General features: G+C 31.3%; 2 protein-coding genes across 3 annotated transcripts; one reads left to right on the top strand and one right to left on the bottom strand.

The window, feature by feature from the left end:
- Positions 1–777: 777 nt before the first annotated feature.
- On the top strand, positions 778–6,520 carry LOC139490715 (uncharacterized). Its single transcript, XM_071277645.1, has 7 exons — positions 778–906; positions 1,804–1,877; positions 2,845–2,916; positions 3,426–3,591; positions 4,657–4,775; positions 5,700–5,793; positions 6,309–6,520. The coding sequence occupies exons 1-7, from the start codon at positions 804–806 to the stop codon at positions 6,515–6,517; spliced, it is 837 nt and encodes a 278-aa protein (XP_071133746.1). The 5' UTR covers positions 778–803; the 3' UTR covers positions 6,518–6,520.
- LOC139490716 (ufm1-specific protease 1-like) lies at positions 6,385–14,016 on the bottom strand. 2 transcript variants are annotated; one of them, XM_071277647.1, is made up of 5 exons: positions 13,865–14,016; positions 12,254–12,454; positions 10,597–10,699; positions 9,618–9,688; positions 6,385–6,493 (listed from the first exon to the last, which is right to left on the bottom strand). In XM_071277647.1, exons 1-5 carry the CDS (start codon positions 13,973–13,975, stop codon positions 6,482–6,484), a joined length of 498 nt encoding a protein of 165 aa, XP_071133748.1. In that variant the 5' UTR covers positions 13,976–14,016; the 3' UTR covers positions 6,385–6,481. The 2 variants fall into 2 exon arrangements, with proteins under 2 accessions (XP_071133748.1, XP_071133747.1); XM_071277646.1 differs by lacking the exon at positions 6,385–6,493 and adding an exon at positions 8,429–8,582.
- Positions 14,017–15,055: the final 1,039 nt, after the last annotated feature.

Raw genomic sequence — 15,055 nt, forward strand, 5'->3', positions numbered from 1 at the left:
CTAACAATTTCGAATTCGGCGTTTCGGAATGATATTTTCTTGACATTTTAATATTCGTGGCACTGATATAAAACTAAATCGATTGTTTTTGAACTTATATGTTTCTTCAACATTTGTTTCTCGAAAAATACAATACGATTTGAGTTTATTTATTTACGTCCAAGACGCTAATTGCATCCAAAAGGTAATTCGGCTTTTAAGTATCAGTTTCTAATATTTCTGCTATTTCTGCTGCGTTGTCAGTTTGTTTTAGATTTATGAGTTTGACTGTCCCTTTGGTATCTTTCGTCCCTCTTTTAAAAACAGAAAGATGAAAAGTATGGACAATTTTACTATAAACATGGTTTTGAAATAACAATAACTATTTCCATCAGATTGATAAAAAGAAATGATTTCTTTGTTCATAGAATAATATTTATATGGTATTTTATCTAATTCAGATTCTAGCAACATATTTATATGTAGCTAGATCGTTTTGACTTGTATCTGCAACTGCTATTCCATAATTTGATCATAATTGTAGAGAATCATATTGGATTTCAATTGGTCTTTCCTTGTTATATCTTAATTGATTAAGTTAGAATCTTTCAGTTTTCGTACACAGCCTAGAAAGTTTTTTTTTAATTAATGCTCTCTTAAACTTAAATATAAACAAACAAACAAATAATTATGATATCAAATGGATTTTTTATTGCAATACATTTGAAAAATTAGTAATAATGATATTAAAAAAAGTATTATGCGAATATTTTACCATTTATTTTGAAAAAGCTATACCTACAATCACACCTGACTGCAAGAACATGAATGACAACGTGTGTCATAAGCTAGCGTTGGATGATGCCAAACTTTGTTCCAACGACTGTATCGCTAATAAAATTTGTCCTAGGTTTTGCAAAAAATGTTGTAAGTCTAGATTTCATTATTATTTGCCTTGATGTTATTTGAATTCCGTTTCTAATATTTCTGCTATTTTTTCATATATATATTTGAATAAGCTTTCTTTATTCGGAGCTTTTAGTCTAGCAAAAAATACACCAAAAAGTATATAGAATAAATATAAATGTTGCAGAAAAGGTTAAACCAACGTATGGTATATTTAATTACATATTCTGATTTGGTTTAAACTGTATGTCTGCGGGTATTTGTATATGTAAACAACTGCAAAATATTGTTGGGTTGTCCAGCTTGCGGAATACAGTATTAATCTTCTAAGGACAACATTCAGTAAAATGAAATGATAAGCAAACATATACAATTCTAAAAGTAATGATTTATAACCGTATGTAAGGCGTCTTATTTCGAATATATGATAAAATCAACGGTACTAATTTTGTTGCACCAGATGCGCATTTCGACAAAACATGTCTCTTCAGTGATGCTCGTGGCCAAAATATTTGAAATCCAAAGCTTATATAAAAGATGAAGAGCTATAATCCAAAAGGTCCAAAAAATATAGTCAAATTCGTGAAAGGAATCAGAGCTTTGCATGAGGGAGATACATTCCTTAATTTATAATAATTTCTAATATTTTGTAACAGCAAATTTTAATAACACAAAAAAAATCCGTATGTTCATGCCAGTGCCGAAGTACTGGCTACTGGGCTGGTGATACCCTCGGGGAACAGTGTCTTCTAAGATTGCATTTTAAAAATGAAACTAATTCATAATAAAAAGAAAAAACTCAGAGTGGAGAACTCGAAAATCAAGTTTAATCCCACAACATCCCCATGTGCATCTTCCTAGTCAGAAATTGATCTTTGTTGTGATGTAGTTATGGTGCATTTTACCTTAATTTTACAGATCAGTGTTATAGCTGCAGTGATATAGATCGTCTACAAGATTGCAGTAATACCACAACATGTGAATCAGGGAAGGTACAATATTTTCGAGAACAATGTTCAGTTTCCTCATATACTCAAAATGATTATTTTTCAAAATTATTTAAATTCATTTCTTTCTTAATATAATTATTTAAGTATTTCGGAAACATGTGATGCATATATATAATGAAAGTATTAAATTATATCAATCTGAATGCAAGAGATGCCAAAATGAAAAATAGTAGGCTATATAACGTCGAAGAGAATAGCAGAAAATAGAACAAAAAAGGAATTGATGGATGGATGCGACTTAGGACGTATTCACACAAGGCCTAAACAAGTGTAATGACATTTTAAAAGATTGATTATAGATAAATACTGCGTTTATTTTGGAAACATTTGCATATGTATATCTCTTGGATACTGATTTGAATTCACGTCCAACAGATTAGGTTTTTATTTCAAAAATGTTAACAATACAACTTGTGTTCAAATAACATGTTCCAAATTGGCAGCGTGAACGCAGCATAAGTTTCAATTACTTTTCCTCAGTTTTATTTGTGCAAATCTTAGAAGAAAAACAAAGGATATGGGGTATAAATCCATGACATAAAATCAGTACACACACAACAACACAAAAGAACAAAAAAACAGCGCTTTTATTGCTGTTCTCCATCTCCAAGTCACAATGAGGCCTTCAGCACGGAGCAAAAAGCTCTCGCCCACTTCAATTTATGACGGCCCCTAGTACCTGAATTCTTTTGCGAAAATAATGTGGATAGACTTTGTTAGACGCAACATCACATTATAAAATAAACATTGGAAAGTAGTACAAAACAAAATAGTTCCTACGCATAAGGATAATCTTAAACTATGTAGCATATATTTTAGTAATTGATGACTGATGATCTTATTGCCCGTCTTGCCATATAAAAGTTAATAGATGTATATAATTTGAAACAATTACGATTTTATAAACAAAAACATGAAGTCGTCTTTAACACTGTTTTTGTCTGTGCAGGAGTGTTTTCAGCTTGAAACACTAAGCTATGATCTACGTCCAGTCTTCAGACTAGGATGTCTCGATGTTAACGTAAGTTTGGAACTAACCATGAAAACATTACATCTGTAATGGATAACAATAATTTAGAAAATGCATAATGTATTATTTTTATATGACTCGATATAGTGTATAATTTATCAATTTATTCAATGCATAAAACCTAAATGTTATTTAAACATTTGTTGTGAGATATATCTGGCATATGTTGAAAACTGCATGATCAGTAATCGTTGCAATACTCATTAGTTTACATGTTTATTGTTTTCTCTTTAAAAACTTTCAATTTATCACACCAAAACTACTTTAATTATCAATGTCTAATTTTAAAGCCCAAAAATGACAACTTTGAGCCTGCTAAGTATGTCGGTTAAACTATTTTTTGAAAATTATATGGAGTTGATTTACATGTATATAACGTTTGTTTTTAAGAATAAATGTATTTTCAAATATTGAAGTTAAAATGCATCGTTGAATATAGAGGTCGTCCATTTATGTTGAAAATATTTTTGCAAAAACAACAATATCGAATATATTTACAGCTTTGTCAAAGGCTTGGTGTTAATCCTGTACAATCAGGATTTGGACGAAGACAACAAGGCTTGAAAGGTGGATGTTGTAAAACAGATCTGTGTAATACCAAACTGATTAATGTAATACCTGCTACAACAACAACAGTGTCAACTAGCACTGCTGTCACTGCTCAAGGTAGGTACAATCATTCTTTGATTTTATTAAGTAGTAAGAAATTGCTACACAGGATTTCGTATTGAAAAAATACGAACTCAATTGGTCTTACTATAGAAACACTCAATTGTGTAAGACACAAAACCTCAAAAGAAATGACTAGAAGGTAACAAATTGTCTGTGCTATAATGAATTGCTGGATCGTTATTGCATATATGTCACAATTCAACACGTATGAAACAAACATTCTGGACCCCTCTTTGGTCGTTTATAAAATGAACGAATGCATCTGATCATGGATGCTTTCCTTTAATTACCAATTCCCGAGTGTCGCTACTGGAACAGGATCTGTTTCTCTTCCGATGATCTTGATTCATTTCCGGATTTCCTAATTTTATTTTGCTAAATTACCAGATTTCTGTGTAGTTTTCTGGACTGTTGCTTGTCGTATCTTATGTTTTTGCTTTGTTCATTGCATTTAAAGTCAATTTTTTTTTTTATAGATTAGACCGTTGGTTTTCCCGTTTGAATGGTTTTTCACTTGTCATGTTTTAGGCCCTTTACAGCTTGCTGTTCGTGTGAGCCTAGGCGCCATGTTGAGCACCGTAATTTGACCTAAAATGGTTTACTTTTATAAATTGTGACTTAGATGGAGAGTTGTCTCATTGGCACTCATACCACATCTTCTTATATCTATTTAATTGCAGGTTAAGTCGGTCCTCCGAACATCTCAAATACGATTGATACACCTACAGGAGTTGAAGACACATAATAATTCAAAAAGGTAATTTGATGACCGGGAAAGTCAATTTATCACTTTCTTGTATATTTGCAGGATCAAACTTTCTTTCCATCTAAAATACAACGAGAAGTTGGTCCAGGCCAAAGACATACAATGTTGTAGGTTATCATGGTTATTTTGGTGGAATGATTTATTTTGAATTTTGTACATTTTACATTCGTAATAATCATAAATGTCATCTTCGTTCATATCTATTGATCTGGTGGCAAATAAAAGGAATTTCAGAAAAAGTTCATATCTTAAAAAAACATAGAAATACATTATTTAAATCTAAAATATTTCAGGATGTTCACTGCATCACTCTGGAAGTGTTCAAGGTTGTGGTCCTAACTCTGCATATGTTATTAAAGGGCACTCTTGTTACCATATCGGAAATGACGAGTTAACATGGATAGAATCAAAGGCAAGTCATATATTTGATCAAACTAACATTGTTTGCATCCTATCCTTCATTGTTTTAATGACACAGAACAAATAAAACTTGGAATGAATATACGAGATATTGTTCACACAATTCAAAAGACTACCAATAATCTATAACAGGTATGTACGAATAAATCCCAGAAAGACGACATAAAAAATTTGTAAAACATCCCCATCATATATCGTATATTTTACGCGAAAATCCCTACAAATGTAATATTTCATGAGGACTTCATGAATAAAGGCAACAGTAATATACCGGTGTTTAAAAGTCATAAATCGATTGAGAGAAAACACATCCGGGATGCAAACTAAATCCGACTATAAGAGGAAAACAAAGGAACAACAGGAACATTAAAGTGTGACAAAAACAAACGACAACACACATAGAAACATAACCGAATTATGTGCCTTTTTAGAAGCTATCAAAACATGCAATATGTTATTCAGAATCTTATCTAGATGTAAACCACATCAGATCATTCATATTATTGGTCATTTATAGAAAAAAGATCAGGACACTGTTTTTACAGACATCTGAACAGAAAAGGCACTTTTATGAACCATTGATATATTTAACTTATACCAGCGGCTCGGCTGTGTATATCATAGTTAAGAAAGAGGACAACACGTGCAAATTATTCAATCAATTTCGTAATAGCAGGTGCACAACCCCAACAACACCATACGATAATCCGGTTTTTGAACTTCGTCAGACCAAACAATAAAAGAAAAATAATACATGTTTCACGTGTAAAACAAAACCATTTAGGACTTCATATTCTTGACACACAATGTACAACTTAAATAGTGTGTATGCTTATTAAACATACATTATAATAGACAAAGATTGTTTTTAAATAAATGCATTTTGTCATTGTTCGTTGTTTAATTTTATTTGTAGAAATATTGCAGAAGCAAATGTGGAACTCTAGCTAATTTTGATTCAGGCGCTGAAATAATAGATGTCATCAACCGAATTAAATCAAGTTATAACCGTTAGTTCATTATATAAGATTAAACCACAGTATATGAAAATATCATTCACAAACTTGTTTATCATTGAAAGCAAAGCAGAATTGAAAAATACTAATCTGCCATTTGGAAATGTTATTAATGCACAGATGTATTTGAAAACATATACCTATTATGTGATTTTGTCTCTGGTATATAGCTGTCTCATTGGCAATTCACCAAATCTTCTTATCTTAATACTTCAATACATGGCGGTCTTTTTAAATGACGAAAAGACAAGCTACAAAAACAAAACAATACACAGAAATAAAATTCTTCAGATACACAAGCACAATGAAAAACCTGCAGTAACGTTATATGTTCCAGAAAGGTAAACGTTCCATGAAAGTATAGAGTAAATATATCACAGTCAATAAGAAGTCAGATGAAGTAAAACAATAGTTTATGTGTATTCATTTGGATAATGATTTTATATTAGCTTTTACAATAAACATTTGACATAATTTCAATAACTGTCCAAGAATTAATTCATTTACAGATCTGGATCTCTGGGTTGATGCCGTGAAAGACTCGCATAGTAATTGGATATGGACAGAAACCAATCAGAGAATTGTTATGGAAACTTCTTTCTATTTGAACAAAATAGACGGTTCCTGTGGCGCAGGGCATAATTCTGATATCGTTACAATGATTCCCCATAACTGTACCACGCTACTCCATCCGCTATGTGAAACAACAATAACATAAAATGAAAACAATTTGTTTTAGTTTGTAGTAAAGTATATTCTAGGGGGATACATGCAATTGAATATTCATATGTACAATAAAATTGGTCAATATTCACATATTGTGGACGCAAAAAAAAAAACCGTTACCAATACAAATAAAGGATGAAACATATAAGCGCTGACTTGATATACTTAATTTCTTGTTTTTCAAATTTCAATCGCCAAGTGGTTATATGTAATTACTGGTTTATTTGTGCAACAATTATGCATATATCGTAAACGTTATTTCATTAATTTGCCTGTATAGAGGAGTTGTTGAAGATCATATATTTACATAGACAGAAGTAACCTTTTTATGAAACCTTTTTTCGAAACATTGTTCTTGATTTGGTCCTTTAAAGGGGCACTAACTGTCAAATTTATGTTCACCGATTTGATTCATAACAATGTAAAACATTTAAAAGTCTAAATAAACAATTAACAGGGCACGCGCATGAAAATGCGTAGCTTCGTTTCGTGTTGTTTAGTCTAAACGCCATCCAACTAATTATCGAATTGACCTCTAAAGTCATACGATGCCCATATTAGCGATGTAAACATAAATATAGATATAAATAGATTAAGCCCACTCGTGCTGTTGAATCATTCTAGGTCTATTTAATTTCATATTATAAATGAAAAATAAATGTTTATAATCGCTTTTACCTGTATAAAAATGATTTTTTTGTGGATCGAATCAGTCAATCAAATGATTTACCTTTGTTTTAATGTTTCACTTGCAATGTTGACTTTCTTTTTCTTTAAATAATTTTACACATACAATTCATGTATTATCCATCTCAGGCTAAGGGGTTAAATTAAAGTTCACATGAATAGATTCAATCAGGTCGAATTATACACTTGCAAGTGAATGATTCATAATCAATGTTTTTTAGTTTATTTTGACAAAATTGAACCATACTGGCTGCTAAAAGTGATTTATTATTTCACTATTTGCATATAATTAATGATTGAGCAAAAAAAATAACATATTAGATTTTTTTATATATCTCGTAGCTAGTGCTTCTTTAAACTTTTGTTATGCGATTGTCACTGATGAGTCTTCTTATAAGACACGAGCGTCTGGTGTTCACAATTTTAATCCAGATTGAATGTATATAATATGGTGAGTTTATTCTTACCCCAGATTATACTGGTATCATCACCATTTACTAATTATTGTTAGCATTACAAAGTAACATAGTAAATGCTTCACGATGAATTGCAAGATGTTACATCAGTTACTGTAAACCCACTTAATTTTGTGAGAGATTTATTTTTGCGAGTGCGTGATAAGAAAAATAACACGAATCCATATTATTGCGAATATGTGAAACTTGAATCTCTCCTTCTAAAAATATATCAAGAGAATGAGTAGATTACGCAAATAAATCGCCTTGAATTTCTTAACGCGAAATAAAGTATGCGAGAAAATAAGTTTCTTATAGACCTATTGCTTATAGTATCTGATATATGGAATTGACCACCAAAATTTTACCTTAATCACTAATCCATGAAATGAGGTCAAGGATAAATGAAAAAATGAAAACTGCCTGGTGGGCATGAGGACCTTGCAAGGTACGCACATATCAAATAAAGTTATCCTTTTACTTAAAATTTTAAAAAAATCAGCACATTACCAAAAATCCTATTTAAAACAAAAATGGTCACTGAACAATGAAAATCAGGTAAGGCAATGGACATATGAAAAATAACTTTGTAACATGAGGCATCTATATACAAAGTATGAAGCATGCAGTTCTCCCAGCTTCTAAAATATAAAGCTTTTGGAAATAAACCAACTCCCCCACCGCCGGACAACTATCCCTATGTCGAGCTCTCTGCGACAAAAGTCGGAGGCTCGACACAAAAAAAAATACCACAAGAAAAGTTTGTCTATGTCATTGTTTATTTTTACACTTAAGCTGTGGTAAACATAAATTGTAAAATGAACTTTCTAAAAACGTGTCCATCATCCTCCACTTGATAAGACCTCCACCAATCACGTGATCTACTGTGGGATTTTTATCATAACAGTGTGGGTCCTAAAATAGATATATTTTATTAAGGATTTGAAATCAGTTTTGTTAAATAAAAAATGTGAATGTACAGTGGGAATGTAGCATCTTTACATAGAAAAGTCAGGCTAGAATTTATTGAAAAAAATTCCGCGAATCTGTACTTTTAATGAAGTAATAAATAAAACTCAACGAAAATGCATTTTCAATCGGTCATAAACATAAACTGGAGTCCACTTGTATTACGTACGCTTCACTCAAACTGACGAACAAAGTGTAGTTTAAGCCAGAACCAGCTTATCATAAACAAGGAGATATATATATAAAGTCAGTGACTGTACATCAAAAATGATCAGAAATGATTATACAGCCAATGACATTTTATTGTGCAAATAGCACAGCTGCCGTATATACAAATAATATACATTCAAGAAGAAACTCAATATGATACCTGATTACAATAAACTTTCTGAGGTTAAAATAGACAAAAAGAACATTCGGTGGAATTAAACAATTAAATCATGCAAATACCCCTTGTAAGCATGATAATTATATTTGTATAATATTGTATGTTTATAGCATAATATTTTATTTAATCTACATGTATATGAAAAAGGTCTACACAACTTGCACATCATAAAGATTATACAGATATATTACTAGAGACTTTGTCAGATTCTGCGCAATATGCAGAATCAATGCATATTAATCAACAAATACGATTGAAACAAAAAGTTGTGATGAAAAGTGTTTTGTAAATACGTTTAATTATAAGTAGTTATCGTTTTGTTTTCGTGATATTTTGCAATAACGATCCCAGTTAATTTTACGACTTATTAGTTTTTAATGTCCATTGGTATAGTATTCCGACTCTTTTTTTTTTTTACAGAAGTACATTATGCAGATTCCGTTATTTCAACTGTACAACAAAATAAATTTCCTTTTGAAAATCTGTTTTTGTGAACATTGGAGCTAAAAAAATGCCCCTAGGAATTAGGGGTAATTTTTTTTTAAAAAGCACGAGTTACTTGGAATTATGGTTAAATAAAAGTAAGTACTTACTAAAATCAGAAGACTTTTAGGTTTGAAACAGACCCCAAGTATACATTTTGATGAGTTATCTGTATCTCCACCTAAAAGTATAGAAATAGGAATTGTTACCTATTAAGATCATTAGAAACTAGGAAAGTCGAAATTAACTACAAAATACTTAACCATTGAAGATATCAATCGCTAAAACCTTCGAATAGAGACAGGTCCATTTGTAACTTACTATAAATCACTTTCTTAACACTTGACATTCTACTTATACGACAGAGCCCAAATGTTCCAACGACATTCAAAAAACATATATAATCATAGAATGTAAAGATGGTGTCGTTATAAAACATATTAATAGTATCAGCTAGTATTTTGGTACAGGGGTGATACAAAAATGGATACATTTTGTATGTAATTTCATTCAAAATATAACTAAATATATTGTACCAGAGTTTGGATTACGGATCTATCGGACAGGGCGTACTGTCGATGTAAACATAAGACCATTTTAGCTTTATAGTCGTTATCGTTAGACCCATTGCTTTTCATAATGATCAGTATTAAACACAAAAAAATATATCGTTATGAAAATAAGAAGGTGTGGTATGATTGCTATATATAAGACTACATGTACTCTCCTCCAGAGACCAAAATGACATAGAAGTTGACATCGAAGTTGACATAGAAGTTGACAACTACAGGTCATCGTACGGCATGCAATATTGAATAATGAGCAACACATTTTGCGCTTGCAATCTATAAAAGGCCCTTAAATTACACATTCAAACGGGAAATCTAACAGCCTGATTCATGTACAAAACAATGAAAAATACATAAAAGTAATGTGATATATGGCAACACTCGACAACCAAAATTACAGATGTACTACAAACCTTAGAGTACTCGAAGTTGTTGGTATACGTTTTTTTTTTTAAAGTGATATGATTTAAAGAACTCATACAAATATCTTCTATGAAAATAGTTTCTCAAAATACTTTACCCATCATTATAGGAGAACCAAATGTATTGAAGTGGCTTTCAAGTGCTACCAAATGGTCTTCCAATTCTATTCCAGATCTTATATGAACAATTTTGCATGGTACCTATAAAATGTACAATATGTTATGTTTCACAATAACTTCAGGGCTAATTTAAATTTTCATATCAAGATAAAAAAAAAAGTGTGGACTTATTTATTTTCTTTTGTACTAATTTTCGTGTTTTAATGAAAACTTTAATTTCGTGGTTCATCTGTACACCCAAAAGGCACGAAAATTGGTATCAAACAAAAAATAATGTATCTACAGTATGTGTAATTTCTGCAAGAACAGCTCTCAAGCACAGCCTTCTGCATCGAAATAGATATAGGAAGATGTGGTGTGAGTGCCAATGAGACAACTCTCCATACAAATAACAATTTAAAAAGTAAACCATTATAGGTTAAAGTACGGCCTTCAACACGGAGCCTTGGCTCACACCGAACAACAAGCTATAAAGGGCCCCAAAATTACTAGTGTAAAACCATTCAAACGGGAAAACCAACGGTCTAATCTATATAAACAAAACGAGAAACGAGAAACACGTATATATTACATAAACAAACGACAACTACTGTACATCAGATTCCTGACTTAGGACAGGTGCAAACATTTGCAGCGGGATTAAACGTTTTAATGGATCCAAACCTTCTCCCTTTTTCTGAAACAATAGCATAACATCACAACAAAGAAAAACATACGATGAAATATCAATTGGCAGAAAGTTCACTTACAATGTCTTTGATACAGACGCACAAATATACGAGCATTCCAACTAAATTTTCGAAAGTAACAGCGTATAAAAAGTTACGGAGGCTTGGCTCCCATCGAACAGCAAGCTATCAAAATAATGTTTAAATATTTAACAGTTTGTAGTAATATTGCCGAATCACTAATCAAATCGCAGTATTTACATCCTTTTTCGTGGTTTAATATTTCATGATGGCATCCATATTTCTCTATTATTACCAGTGACAAAAACACAACACCTAAATTGAATGCTATTAATGAAAAAGTGGACAAAAATAGGTCGAAATTAAGCCATATCTTCAAACGAACATCCTTTTACAGATAAAATTGATGGAAAACATCTAACGAGCTAAAACTGTTAGTGAAAATCTGTATAGATAAGAAAATGTGGTATGAGTGTCAATGAGACAAATCTCCATCCACGTAAAAATGTATAAAAAGTTACCGAACGGCAAGCTATAAGAGGGTCCCTAAATGGCTAGAGTAAAATGTTTCAAACAGGAAAATCAACAGTCTAATCTATATAGAAACTGTACGTGAATCATGATACAAAATTTAACAAGGATATCTTTTTTTCAAGCAACGAAGAAAAACTCAAAATGTTAAAACCAAATAATCAAGGATATATGTAAACATAAAATAGTTTCTATGAGGATACCTAAAATATGTTTACAGGGGTGTCAGTAAGTTTTGGAATAGTAACAGAAAAAAAACCTAGTAAAGGTGGCAAACATTAGTGCCAAAGGCAAGATTTCTCACAAATTCTTAAAGCAACATAGAAAAACTGTAAAACGTAGAACCAAACATACGGAAATCGTTAACAAGTTAGATATTTTTATATATAGTAAAAATGCCTAAATAAATACGTACATTGAAAAAGAAGTCAATGCATATTGAAACTTCAAAGCTTCCGATCCATTCACGAGAGCCATCAAAATTCTTTGGTTTATCTCCCATTTCAACTAGAGCTTTCTGGATCTCGCTGATTGTCGGCACATCCCGCGTGGCTTTTTGTTGAAACTTTACCCAAGAGCACAATGTCTGCAATGTTCTATATCCGCATCCCCATCCCTAAAATTAGCAATGTTCATAGTGATATAGATCCTTCTTCTATGGAAAGCCTTGCATATCGTATACCAATTATCTATAAATAACTGTGCTGTACAGTAAATAATGTTTCCGAAGTATTTATTAAATTGTGATAGATTTAATTATTTCTTTAAGCCGAAAACTAACTTTTCATTCTCAATTTTATCAATTGGTTTAGCGGATTTTTCGCTGTGTTAGATTAAGACTCATTTTGGACTTTGGCTGTTTTCTGCTGTGTGAGTGGGTTGGTTTGTTGTTTGTTTGACACACTCCCAATTTCCATACTTTATTTTATTAATAAAATGAATATAAGTGGGGAATCTGTTACTTCAAAGGATAGAAAATGAAAGCATCACGTTATAAATTGCATGCGTCCATGGCGCTTTTCTGGACTTACATTCATCAGAAACGTCAATAGCCGATTATTTTTAAGTCAAGAATGTATCAGAACCGAAAGAGTCGAAGAGCCATTTGACCAAAAAGGACCGATTAAAATAAAATCGTTAAAAGGGAGGGTAAAATAATTATGTAATTTTTTTAACAATTCAAAATCCCTTTCTTGCACTGGATTAAACTGACAATATAACTCTTTACAGAGAACAATAAATACAAGTCCCAGGTACAAGTCTACTTTTAAATTGCTTATAACTATATAGTTATCAGGAAAAAAGTTATGTTTTCTTTCTTTCGCAATCCCTTTTTGGAAAGATTTTGGTGATCTGAAGTAAAAGAATCTTAGCTTTATTTTCAGACAATCAAAAAAGGGAGGGTATTATAATTCACGGTTCTTAATAGTCTTAAAAGTACTTAGCCATAAACAACAAAAACAAAACATGCATTTTGTTACTTATCCCAAGGAGGTTATACAAGGAGGTTATAAACCTGGGTTATAACCTCCTTGCTTATCCGTATTAGTTATTGGGAATTGAAAACTTAATGTATATAAATAAGATCAGATTGCAGAACATACATAATATGCGTACATTGTAGGGAAATATAAATTTATTTCTACTGCCTTACAAATAAGAGAATAAGCTCGCCGGACCCCGATTATCGAGCGCGTATCTTCCTGTTTCTAAAGCATATTATACCATTTATACAAATAAACAATTATAATTCAGACATGATCATGATGATCGTTCAATGAAAGTAACTTGTATATTTTGTCATTCCGGCTGGTAAGTTTGGAGTATTTGACTTGACAAATTTAAGATATTAAAAAAGAAACAGACATTCATCGTAACTCTCTAAATTTGAAGACTTGAAGAAAACTTGATCGGTTACCTTAATGGCTTCCCATACTTTTTTTTTTTTTAAACAAACCACATACTGGTATGGTAGCTATAATTTAACTAGTCATTGTATACACAATTAAATTGTCTCTGTACAAACCTGATCTTGAACGTCATCACAACCATAATGATAATAAAGATAATCCTCTTTAACAGTTACATAATGTGGTCCAGGTGGATTAACTGACAAGTGGATATTTCGATGGAGCATTGAACTTCAAGTCAAAGGGAGATAAATCCGATTGTTATTGTACTACAAGTCGTTAATGTCTAAAAAAATTAGTCCTGTGATATCTATTTATGCCTTGCCCTTTGTAATTATATTTTGGTTGTTGTCCGTTTTGAACTAATATTTTCCATGGATGCCTAGGCACAGGCACTGTTCTCAGAATTTGTTTCCTATATATATATATATAGTTAGAGTACCAGAGACATATAATATAATTGTATTATATGTCTCTGATTATATTATGTTTTTCCCCTAAAAAAGATATTTTGATTTCCTTTTCGTTGGGGAAAAAATATTCTGTTCAAGCAGACAACAAAAAATATATCTGTATCAGTATTTTACAATACCTTATAGTGTTAAATTTTGAACAAAATAATTTGATTGAAAAAATGAATGAAATTTTCTAACTCTGATTTTTTTTTAAATATCCAACACCCCCTTTACCCCCTTGAAGTTAAATGGTTGTGTTGTCAAATAAACTCTTATAGTTTTATCGTGACAAAGTTAAATCCGTACATTTATATGACGTCTCTATATATTGTTTATAAGAAAAAACCTTATGTTACAATGGATCATTACTTTCCTTCAAAAAAAAAATTTCTTGGTGATGTCGAACCTAGGAACCGTGGCAGGTAAATATATGGCTAAAAAGGTACCTTACCAATCCAGTGATATATATGGGTGTTGGTTCTAATATTCATCTCCGACTTTAAAAGTCATTTTACAAGGAGGCTGAAAATACTTTATTTGCAAGAAATATATTGAAAAAAAGAACGAAAATAGTACCTTAATTAAATTCACAATAAAATCTTAATGCAGATATGAATGTGATCACTATACGCTTTATTTGTAGTTGTAGTCCATACGTTGACCTATATGGCTCTTTATTTGTGTATGCTTGGGTTTCTGTACACTCCAATATCTATGATTCGTATTTCAAATCCATAACAACAAACAAAAAAGACGTATATTATATATAAAAACACAAATTGATTCCGCAAATAGACTCATATCGCACCATCCTAGACACATAGACTCATATCGCACCATCCTAGACACATA

Source organism: Mytilus edulis, chromosome 10 (genome assembly GCF_963676685.1).
Source record: "Mytilus edulis chromosome 10, xbMytEdul2.2, whole genome shotgun sequence".
Classification (NCBI taxonomy): Eukaryota; Metazoa; Mollusca; class Bivalvia; order Mytilida; family Mytilidae; genus Mytilus; species Mytilus edulis.